This window comes from Taudactylus pleione, unplaced genomic scaffold (assembly GCF_031769625.1).
Source record: "Taudactylus pleione unplaced genomic scaffold, aTauple2 ptg000479l, whole genome shotgun sequence".
NCBI lineage: Eukaryota > Metazoa > Chordata > Amphibia > Anura > Myobatrachidae > Taudactylus > Taudactylus pleione.
The window spans coordinates 3804852-3817592 of record NW_028284881.1 but is presented as its reverse complement, the minus strand read 5'-3'; the positions used below and the strand labels follow the sequence as shown (position 1 = coordinate 3817592).

At 37.1% G+C, this 12741-nt stretch overlaps 1 protein-coding gene across 1 annotated transcript in view; it reads right to left on the bottom strand.

Annotated features, from left to right (window-relative positions):
* KNTC1 (kinetochore associated 1) overlaps positions 1-12741 on the bottom strand; it is a 295100-nt gene that overhangs the window by 34775 nt on the left and 247584 nt on the right. Inside the window, exons 53-55 of the mRNA XM_088449172.1 lie at positions 10984-11062; positions 2076-2194; positions 401-536 (exon numbers count right to left, since the gene is read on the bottom strand). Of these exons, the coding sequence (XP_088305298.1) occupies positions 401-536; positions 2076-2194; positions 10984-11062 (334 nt within the window). The remainder of the gene's footprint in view (positions 1-400; positions 537-2075; positions 2195-10983; positions 11063-12741) is intronic.

Here is a 12741-nt window from a genome sequence, read left to right as displayed (position 1 = left end):
TAGCTCTGGTGGTAAAAGTCAGAGGCTACAAACCTTTTCCTTGCACTTTAAGGTATCGAGCCTAATAGAATCCAGCCTCAATTGTTAATTTTTTGTATGTGCCATTTCCATATTTTTAACAGCGCTTAACTATTCTGAATTTAACATGTCATATTAAAAACTCATCTCATGTTGTTATGAACATTCTGATAATCTGATTAAATACAGGTTATTACCCTGTCCACTTCAAATCTGGGGACATCTTAACGGATTTGTAGTTGAATACAAAAAGGTAGTTCGCACATGGCAAACCACACCTTAAAAAGGACTAGGCAGCCAGTAACAAAAGAAACAAAATTTTTTTATTCCAAACAATCATTTCTTTCATGTGCAATAGCCTGATATTCGCCTTCAAACTCACCCTTGCTTCATGGCTGTGGTTTTTCCATAGACCTTTAATCATCCCCTCTTTGGGACTGCTTTGGAATGATTCAAGACTGTATGGGATGTTCAAGATTTCAAACTCTGACAGATAGATACAGCACTTCATGTAATGTCTTGGGTTAAAAAAAGACAAAAAATACTTGTGAAAGCAGAACTTTAAATATTAAAGCAATTAACTGAATTTTCATGTCAGCGCATGCATCTATGTAAAAGTAACATTAAGGGCCATATTCAATTTGGAGTGAAAAGTCCGTTATCGGCAATAATTTATAGCCGATAACGTAATTTCCGCCATTTTCACTTATCCCCATATTTAATTTCAAAGACTTTTCGCAGGTGCGAAAAGTCTCAGTGGTGAAAACGTATCCCTGTATTTTTTTTTACAGTTTAGGTGGTGAAAAAAACTGCAGAATTGGGGTTTTGGGTTGCAGAATAATAAAAAAAAAAAATAGCCTACAGCCTTTGGAATGTCCCCTTGATGTAATGTTTTAAAAAATTCCTTAGGACTCCCCAAAAAAGGTACTTTCATTTTGGGGGTGAAAAAAAAAAAAAATGTTGGGCAACAAACTTAAAAACTAGCGAAATTGACTCAGGGGGAGTCCCCAAGTACGCGGCAGGTGTTTTCTAGAATGCGGGTGGTTGCGGCAGGTGCATTTTTGAAGAATTTTAAAAAAAATCATTTTACGGACTTAAAACTATGCTTGCACCCATTTTCATGTACCCCAAATTTGATGGGACTAGTTATTTATAAAAAAAAAGAAAAAAAAAAAAAAAAAGATAAATGCTATTATTCACAGGCGCATTTACGCACCTGCCCCGGCTATTTAGAAAACCCAGATTACCTTCAGCAGGCCAAATTGGGGGTACCCATAGTGAACCCCCATGTCAGACCATCTTTTGTGGGGTGACAGGCTGATTTCCCCTTAAGTGACAGGACTATACAATACTTACCTTTCCGCCGGGTCCCGTTTTTGCCGGATCCTAATTGAATACGGGGATAAAGGGGCACGCACCCGATACTTTATCCCAGGAAAAAACGTAGATTATGGCGAAAAGTCCGACCTCAGACTTTTCGCATCAAATTGAATATGGCCCATAGTTGCTTTTCAGTCTTTGCACCACAAGTGTTCGGCAGCCCCTTACATAAACAAATGAGTTAACAATACAAAACAATGCAGGACAAGGATATGGTTTATAAACATTGCTGCATTAAAAGATCATAACATTTAAATAAGTAGCAGGGCGCCAGCAACCAAGTGTTATGTGCTGTTGTGGGGAGTTAGGAGTAAATGATAGTAGAAGAAGCATGTGAGGGAAGAGAGCCCTGCTCGTGAGAGCTTACATTCTAATGCTTACTTTATTAATATATTTTATTCTTATTGTGTACAATGAAAATTACAATGGTATAAATAAATACAATGTTAAAAAATTCAAATAGACAGTACACGTGGATAAAAAAAAAATAAATCTAAATTTGAGATAAATTATACAACTGTGCCAACTGAAAAGCGCAGTAAGTAAATATAATTAATAACAGGAGCACTCAATTACCCAATGCACTGCGGGTGGTAGCATATAACAAAAAGACAGAAACAAAACTCCACAATACTAGCATCAATAATTCTCACATTATTTACAATTTTTTTGCTTACTTTACTTGGTCAATTGGTTTTTTGACAAGTGATACCACAGTCTCTGTGTCAGCTAAATAGATCAAACACTGAAGAGCCCGACTTCTATGTGCAAAGGTCAACTTAACGTCCCCAATAGGCTGTAAAGGGACAAAAGAAGAAAAAAAATGTATAAGAGACTCATTTCATTTAGCTAATCATAAATAAAATTTTGCAATTCAAAAATGCAGAAAATGAAAACTATTGATATGAAAATAAATATTTATAAAATACAAAACCATCTCTAAAAAATTATCTAAAGAATACACGGTTACCAATTACATCCCTATCTGTGGCAACCCAGACTTCCCACCATCTTTACAGAATACTTGGTTTGTATAGTGGAAAAATAAAGGAATAAGTGCAATCCGAGATGCGTTTAAACCTGGTGGCATTCTTATGTCCTTTAGGCAACTACAGGAAAAATTTAATCTTCCATCAAAACAGTTCTTCATGTACTTGAGGTTCGCCACTATATAAACTCCAAATTCCCTAAAGGTTTAAATTCCACACAACCTACAACTAATGTATTAGATGCTTTACTACAGTTGTGTTCAGTATCTTCCTACCGAATTAGATATCTATACCCACATTTATTCTAAAAGACTTTGAAAGATTAGATGGTCAAGAGACCTTCCTGATATTGAAAATATGCAATTACTATTATCTCACACAGGAACTATCTTAAGAAATTGGGATCTTCTAGGTTACAAGAAGTTTATATTAACTTTATGCATAGAACATACTGTATACATTCTCCAGGGTCAACAAAAATACATGGTCACAATAGGCTCCTCTGGTCAATGTTCAAAATGTTGTCCCGACAATGCCTCTTATATCCATGCTTTTTTGGTCATGTTATAAAGTTAAGACATTTTGGCGCAAGGGTTTGAATTTTATTAATCAAACTTTTGAGCTATTCCCTCGTTATTTCATTATCAATTAAGCAGGTAATATGTCTGGAGTTGATTCTAGGTGTGACATTTGCATTTGGAATCAGTTGCTGTCGACTCTCAATATGAGATCCAAAGAGCTGTCACTATCAGTGAAGCAAGCCATCATTAGGCTGAAAAATCAAAACAAACCCATCAGAGAGATAGCAAAAACTTTAGGTGTGGCCAAATCAACTGTTTGGAACATTCTTAAAAAGAAAGAACGCACCAGAGAGCTCAGCAACACCAAAAGACCCGGAAGACCACGGAAAACAACTGTGGTGCATGACAGAAGAATTATTTCCCTGGTGAAGAAAAACCCCTTCACGACAGTTGGCCAAATCAAGAACACTCTCCAGGAGGTAGGTGTATATGTGTCAAAGTCAACAATCAAGAGAAGACTTCACAAGAATGAATATAGAGGGTTCACCACAAGATGTAATCCATTGGTGAGCCTCAAAAACAGGAAGACCAGATTAGAGTTTGCCAAACAACATCTAAAAAAGCCATTACAGTTCTGGAACAACATCCTATGGACAGATGAGACAAAGATCAACTTGTACCAGAGTGATGGTAAGAGAAAAGTAAGGAGAAGGAAAGGAACTGCTCATGATTTAAAACATACCACCTCATCAGTGAAGCACGGTGGTGGTAGGGTAATGGTGTGGGCATGTATGGCTGCCAATGGAACTGGTTCCCTTGTATTTATTGATGATGTGACTGCTGACAAAAGCAGCAGAATGAATTCTGAAGTGTATCGGGCAATATTATATGCTCATATTCAGTCAAATGCTTCAGAACTCATTAGACGGCGCTTCACAGTGGAGATGCACAATGACCCGAAGCATACTGTAAAAACAACCAAAGAGTTTTTTTAAGGCTAAAGAGTGGAATGTTATGCAATGGCCAAGTCAATCCCCTGATCCGAATCCGATTGAGCATGCATTTTACTTGATGAAGACAAAACTGAAGGGAAAATGCCCCAAGAACAAGCAGGAACTGAAGACATTTGCAGTAGAGGCCTTGCAGAGCATCACCAGGGATGAAACCCAGCATCTGGTGATGTCTATGCGTTCCAGACTTCAGGCTGTAATTGACTGCAAAGGATTTGCAACAAAGTATTAAAAAGTGACAGTTAGATTTAGGATTGTTTAGTTTGTCCCATTACTTTTGGCCCCTTAAAAAGTGAAGACACATATAGAAACCATTGTAATTCCTACACCGTTCACCTGATGTGGACGTAATTAGCCTCAAATTAAATCTGAAAGTCTGCAGTTAAAGCACATCTTGTTTGTTTTATTTCAAACCCATTGTGGTGGTGAATAGAGGCCAAAATATGAAAATTCTGTCAATGTCCCAATATTTATGCACCTGATTTATATATATATATATATATATATATATATATATATATATATATATATATAATCTCAAGACAAAAAGCAAGGCAGCTTTACAAAGTCTTTTTTACCAGTAAATCTTTGCTAAATATAATCTTTCAAAAAAACATCTAAATACTACCTTTACATACTGCTATCCTATGACTTTTGGCACTTCAGTATATACAAATAGACTGCTTAGTCAGATGAAGTACATACAGAATTGTGTAACCCAGCAGTAGTTGCACATGAATATGTTAACAATAGTACATGAAAAGTATAATACATACTGCCAGTTTCCATGCAACTCCAAATATTTAAGGTAATTGGTCCTCATCAATGCTTTCAATTGGTAATAAAGCAGTAAAGATTGTGTAACTTTGTTTTTGGCACACAATCAGCTGTTATAAATTATGTAATTAGGCAGATATACTTATGCTGGGTACACAATGGCAGATATATCAATTGATCGGCCTTTGTGTAACAGCGATATGTCTGAACGATGTAGTTCATAGACATGTTGCGTTGGCTGTGCTGCACAGCCAATGGCAGATATATCTGTCCATCGTGCTGTGTGTATGGGCGGTCAGCCGACCGTCCGTATACTTGCAGTGGAAGCCACTGGGAGGGCTGCGCGACCCCTGGCCAGATGATGGTTGTTCAATGTGTATGAACAATCATCATCTGCAGGTCAGTTAGGTATGTACCCAGCATTAGACCCACCGATCACACTAGCTCACAACCAGAAGCAACTTTGTAACAACTGCTCTTAGGGGCAGATTCAATTAGTTGCAAACTAGGTAGGACAACGTTTTTCTATTCAATTAGAAATTCATGTTGACGAATGGTTTCAATGGAAGAGTGGCAATTAGTTCACAACTCCAGACAAGCTGAAATCTAGCAAAACATCCTTTTTTAATATACAGGGATTTCGTAAAGTCCCTCCACAGTGACAGTGTGCTAAGTATGTGAGTCCAAAATTCGAATACGGAAGCCACACCAGTGAGTCCCGGCTGGTGATGTTTGGCAGCATTTGGGGTGGCAGTTAGTATGGCTACCCTATTTGAATTTTAGACTGTGCTGCAGCCCTACCTCTGGAGCCACCATTGTCTGTCACACACTCCGCAAGCACTCACCGCGGATGAATTTTTCGGACTCCCTGAATAAATGTCAGGACATTGATTTTTCTTTCGGACAAAAGTTTCCTGCGGTATAGCTATGATACCTGATGAACTCCTGCATTGTCAAAACCAAAACAAGGTGCCCTTCACCAACAACAACCCCCTTTCCGGGAACACACACTTGTGTGTAGGTAGTCGGCTGCTGCCTGGACTTCGCACTTAAGGTAATAACAGTGCGGGAAGCACAGGTATCAAAATATAGACATAGTAATGTGACATTCTAAGAACTCATATAGGGAACACCACCTCAGGAGGTCTCCCATACAGGAATAAACTCAAGCCCTTACTGCTTAGCTTCCCAGACTAGGTGCAAGGGAATGTATACTGGAACCGCACTGAAAAAATTCTGCTGAAATATAATGAATAATATATCTCATTGGATACACCTAAAACAGACTTTATGTACACACACACATATATGTGTCATAATATTCCTATCATAGATCATAAAGACCACAGTCTAACAGGTCTATCAATAGGAAAGTCTATGGTGCTCCCCAGAGTCAGTTTATAATATATAAGCCACAAAAAGAAAGAGAAAAAAAGGACTCTTGGTGGGGGCACACGACAGGTATAGAGATATGGCTGATATCAGCAAATTAAAAATTAACTTTTATTCAACATAATATTAAAAAGATGAGCAACTGAAGATAATTCAACTAACAGAAAAACAGACAATACGTATGTACATAAATCAAGGGAGATGCATTCTCCACTGTGGATTGAAAAAAGCCAGGCGAAATAATACTATGATAATATACATATTTATATGTGCCTTTGGCCACAATATAATATTTTTTACCAATTAATATACAGTTTAGGCATACTACATCAAGAAAAAGTCACCTTTGATGCTAGTATCTATCTCCTGATGGGATAAACTCCCATTTATTTATATAAGAGATAGTCACACATATATATATATATATATATATATATATATATATATATATATATATATATATATATCTCCGCATGCACTGGAGAGTAATACAAAAAAAATTGTTGGAGTGTAATACATGCCAATAATGAGTATTGTATGTAAATCTCACACAGAGAAACTTCAAAAAGTATGACAAAAGACAGCACAGAGAACACCAGGATGGACCTCATTAATATGACTAAAAATGATGATATATACTATTTAGTTAATTGCATAGCATGAGGGTATATAGTTAGGTAAATATAGTCAGAGCAGTCAATTGCTTGTCCCTCTTAGTTAATTAACTGTTATGCTGCAAAATAGAAAAAAAGAGGGGTCCAGCAAGTGTGTGTTTAGTATTAGATGAATAAGCTGTCAGGTTAGGTGGCCGTCTGCCCTGATGCGCTAGGCAGTGCAGGGGGTATGCGCCACTTACCTGATCAGCGTGCAGTCCTGGTTTGTAGTCTGTAGTACTGTAGATAGTGCCAGTGCACGCTGCTGTGTGTAGCTGGAAAACCGGAGTCACGCGTGCGCATCACGTGACCCGGAAGTGTAAGTCTGACGCGCGTTTCGCCGCTGATTGGCTTGCTCAGTTACCAACCCTGTAACCATTAGCAATGGGTCAGCCTTCTTGTACCCATTGTTAACCAATCGCATCATCTCTTTTGTGAGTGATAAACCAATTGGCCTATCAGTATTGTGGATCCTTCTGTCCACTCTTATTGGATCAATCTGTGATAGACATATGTACTAGCCAATCAGAAGGCTGAAAAAATGGCAATGTATAATACATGATGGACATATATATTAGCCAATCAAAAGGCTAGAAAAACGGCAATATACAGTGAAGAATCATTCTTAATAAATAGCAGTCTGCTAACAACACAGATTCTGAGGATGATGGTTGGTGCCACTGAAAGGGCAGGTTAACATACATATATCTATAGCATATAAAAATACATATATAAAATAAAAGAAAGTGGCATTGGTCTTACACAGCCATTGCCTTATGTGACTTGTTAGAATGAGAACATGATTATTTCAAAAATATCGTAAAAAGATATGTATCATAAAAAAGGATAATTTTGTTAGATTATCTAGATCAAAGTTCTTATAAATACCTAGTGAATATAACATGATGACAAAAAATATAGACAAAGAGAATAGTCTATTCCCTAGTTAGCATGCTAAGTGAGCAGCTACTGCATGTCATTATACCTCAGTAGTGAAAGACATGTGAGCGTACCCAGAAAGCACCTAGGGATGAGAATAAGTGAGGCATCTGCTGTCACATTGTATCAGCTGAAAGGTGCCTGATGATAATCATTGCAGACATCTTTCCTGAAAATCTATGATGAGAGTGCTTTTAAAGGTGAGTGGAGATGCAATATGAGAAAAGGAAAGAAGAAAAAAATATATCAGTATATGATCAGGAACTCATGCTTAGAGTAATCATATACCAATGGAATTGATGATTAGTAAGCAATGAAAAACCTGTATATTGACAGAAGGAAGATAGAGAATACTGCAAACATAATGGCTATGCTGAACGCTCCACTTTGTTACCATTAGGCACTGCAGAGTGATGAAAGTGCAGTTCATAAGCATTGGCCATTGATGCTACAGTTCAGAAAACGGACAAAAGGAGAAAAATGCATAAATCTCCATTAATAATAGTATCATACAAGAAAGAAATAACATATAGAGGGGACCTGATTAAAAGAGAATAAACGTATTCTAAAAAGTTTAAAAAAAAAAAAAATTAAACACAATAACCCAATTAATTGTTGTGTGTGCTAGAATACAAAAAGGTTCAATTATACCCAATAATATCTATATACGTACGGAAATAATGGGATAAAAATAAATAATATATGTGCATAAGATTGTGTAGCTATCCTTCACATGATAAATGTAGTGATACATGTAATATATTTACAAAAAATTATAAGATAATATGCAAAAATATTAAATGTAGCTAATATATTAGTGACTATGTGTAAAGCTATGATATGTGAAGTGACGGATGATATCATTATTGATATGTTCAAGTGTGACTGATGTGAGACTAAATAAAGATAATTGTAATAATGATGAATATAATAACAATAATAAATAAATAAAGATGGATGATGTGTGTGTTAAATAAATGTGGGTACCGTGCGTGAAGTGACAGGTGATTACAAATAATGAAGTGCAAGTGTGAAAAAAACACTGAAAAAAACCACTAAAACTAAAAAAATGCATAAAGGTGAAAATATATGTGCCAAGAAAATTGATTTGTAATGTATGATGACAAAGGTAAATAAAATGGAAAATGCTACATCATTATAGATTAAAGAAAATAAGAATTGTAAAGGCCTGATAACAATATAGACAATTATCTTCAGGTAGGTAAAAAAGCACCAAAATTGATGTATTCATTCATGCCTGTAGGTGCAACTGCTCCTAATCTAAAAGTCCACTCACTCTCTTTCCTAAGTAAGGCATTGGTGATGTCTCCATCATGTATGCCCAGTTGACCCTCTCTAGTCCACAAACTAAGATCTTTATAGGACTTTTGATGATGGTAAAAGAAGTGTCGGGCCACAGTAGTTAGCTTTTTAATTTTCTGTAGATCCGTGGCTGCATTACACTCCAACAATTTTTTTTGTATTACTCTCCAGTGCATGCGGGCATATATATGTATGTATGACTATCTCTTATACAAATAAATGGGAATTTATCCCATCAGGAGATAGATACTAGCATCAAAGGTGACTTTTTCTTGATGTAGTATGCCTAAACTGTGTATTAATTGGTAAAAAATATTATATTGTGGCCAAAGGCACATATAAATATATTATCATAGTATTATTTCGCCTGGCTTTTTTCAATCCATAGTGGAGAATGCATCTCCCTTGATTTATGTACATACGTATTGTCTGTTTTTCTGTTTGTTGAATTATTTGTGTGTGCTTATCTTTTCAATATTATGGAGATAGACACTAGCATCATAGGTGACTTTTTCTTGATGCAGTACGCTTAAACTGTGAATCAATTGGTATTAAATATTGTATTGTGGCCAAAGGCACATATAAATATTTATATTATCATACCATTATCTCACCTGGCTTTTTTCAATCCATAGTGGATAATGTATCTCCCTTGATTTATGTACATACGTATTGTCTGTTTTTTTGTTTGTTGAATTATCTTCAGTTGCTCATCTTTTTAATATTATGTTGAATAAAAGTAAATTTTAATTTGCTGATATCAGCCATATCTCTATACCGATCGTGTGCCCCCACCAAGAGTCCTTTTTTCTCTTTCTTTTTGTGGCTTATAGCTTCCCAGACTACACAGAAGAAATCTGTCTAAAGTGAACTGATGTAGTAATACGAGTGATTACCAGAATACTCTACTGCAGTTAATGTCACTGCAAGCTAGTAACAAACAAGGATTCGATTGAGCTATTTAAGCAGCTAACAAAAGGGTATGCAGTTATATTTTCACTACATTAGTAGTATATACATTCTTAAGCAATGGTAATAATTCCAGAATGATAATTCAATAAACATAAGAGTTATTGCAAAACTCAGTAATTTATTTAGATATACAGCAAACTGCAGGATAATGGTGCATACACATGGTCAGATTTTTCTTCAGATCTGAACGATAACGATTTTAAAAATCGTTCATATCTGAAGGAAAATCTGACATATCTGTCAGATGAACGATGCGCGTTCCCGCTCGTCAGATAACGATATCTGACATCTTATGTGTTTGCAGTCAGATTTTGACGATTCCATTCATTTTAATGCAGTCAAAAATCGTTCGGAGTTCAAATCGTTGATCTGACAAATCTGACCGTGTGTATGCGCCTTAAGACATTTCAAAACACATGGACTATCCAGAGTAGTATATTAACCAGGTGTACATCTGCTAGCAATAATATATAATAGAATGTATCCAGGATACTTAGCAGATGAAGAAATCAGCAATCCTTCCTAGGCAGCTTGCAAACAGCTAGAACCAGGCAAGAGTTGGAAATCTTTGGGAGACACAGCCAGAACAGAACAACCCACACAGGCACAAGAGCCAGCACCTGATTAAAACTGCTGGCAAACTAATCAGTCGACCAGGCCAACACCCAGGCTGACATCATCGTAACAAGTGAACAGCAACCATTCCAATTCAGTCTCTAGACTCGGCCAGCCGTGTACAATTATAACAGGGATGTGCAGAAAATGAATGCGAGACTTTACTGTATGGCACTTTATAACTAGTTTAATATCATTTGATACAAAATGATTGAAATAGAGATCTGTGTATTTTAATGGTTACCAGCCAATATCTTTCAGAGCAACAGCTTAGTTAGGCAGAGAAATATGTAACTACAGTATATAGTGATATGTCTAATTTTACAGCGGTTTCATCAGAAGAATATAAAAACCCATTACCCCTTTCTTTTAAACTCAGAGGTCAAATACTTACAGATGTAGTTGAAGTTGCTATTGCATAAAGAATTCTTGAACTGAAATCTACAGGGTATGGCTGGAGGAGATATATGACTCTGCAAACAAAGAAGAATTAGTGTTACTAAAATGTTGGCACCTTATTCATCAGTGTTTTACAGTGTGCATGTATTTGTCAGCCCATACAAAAGCGGTAAGTGATCTCGTCGAGTATAATCATTCACTGGGTACAATTTTAAAAACAAACATGTATCTACAGTGTTTTAATATATATGTAAGTTCACAAGAAGACAATACTCCAAGGTCAGAATTCAACATGCACTATATATATATATATATATATATATATATATATATACACATATACATACACACACACACAGGCAGGTGCATTATCATTGGGACATTGACAGAATTTTCATATTTTGCCCTCTATTCACCACCACAAAGGCTTTGAAATGAAACAAACAAGATGTGCTTTAACTGCAGACTTTCAGATTTAACTTGAGGGTAATTACATCCAAATCAGGTGAACGGTGTAGGAATTACAATGGTTTCTATATGTGCCTCCCATTTTTTAAGGGGCCAAAAGTAATGGGACTATGAACTCAAAAGCTATTTCATGGACAGGTGTGGGCTATTCCCTCGCTATTTTATTATCAATTAAGCAGGTAAAAGGTCTGGAGTTGATTCTAGGTGTGACATTTGCATTTGGAATCAGATTTTTGCTCACCGTAAAATCTCTTCCTTGGAGTCCATCTGGGGGATGCTTTACATCTGGGTTATTCCTTATGAAGGGTGGAGTTGGATACTAGCTAGTTGAAAACTGTCTCCCACCCCCTATATAACCCCTCCATTTCCACCGTACGCTCAGTCGAATGTTTAACAAAGCTGGAGAGAGCCACGGAAAGAACTGAGAAACAAGAGACCTACAGGAATCTAGTATGAAAAACTAAACAAGGGAGGGGTCCTTGACATCCCCCAGATGGACTCCAACGAAGTGACTAAAAAACGTATTTCCTTTTTCAGCAATCTGGGGGATGTCTTACATTTGGGATATATCAAAGCAAGCCAGTTAAGGGGGGTAGCATCTGAACCGACTGCTCTAAGAATTTTCCTCTCAACACTGGCATCCCTTGCACCAAATATATGGAAGCGGTAAAATTTTGTGAAAGTGTACAGATGACCAGGTAGCCACGTTACAGAGCTGCTCAACCGAGGCACCATGCCGTACAGCCCAAAAGGCCCCGACAGCACGAGTAGAGTAAGCCCGAAACCTTCACATCCGAGGACAAATATGCCTGCAGAATGGCACCAGTGACCCATCTATCAATAGACCCTTTTGAGGCAGGCCAGCCTCTTTTTGGTGCATCAATCAAAACCAACAGGGAATCCGTACACCTCAAAGAGGCAGTATGGTCCAAGTAAATGCGTAACGCACGTACCACATCCAACAGTGCTAAGGAAGAAGCTTCACTAGTCACTAAGTCCTGGCAAAAAGCCGGAATGACAATGTCCTGGTTAATGTGGAAAGCCGAAACCAACTTCGGCAGAAGGAAGGTTTAGTGCGTAACACTATCCTATCCTCATGAAAAATGAGACGCGGAGCTTTACAAGAAAGAGCTGCTAATTCAGATACACTTCTGACCGAAGCAATGGCCAGAAGGAAACAACCTTCAGAGTGAGATATCGCACTTCTAGAGATTCCAAAGGCTCAAATGGTGCCATTTGAAGAGTCTTCAAAACTAAACTCAAATCCCAAGGAGGAACCGATGGG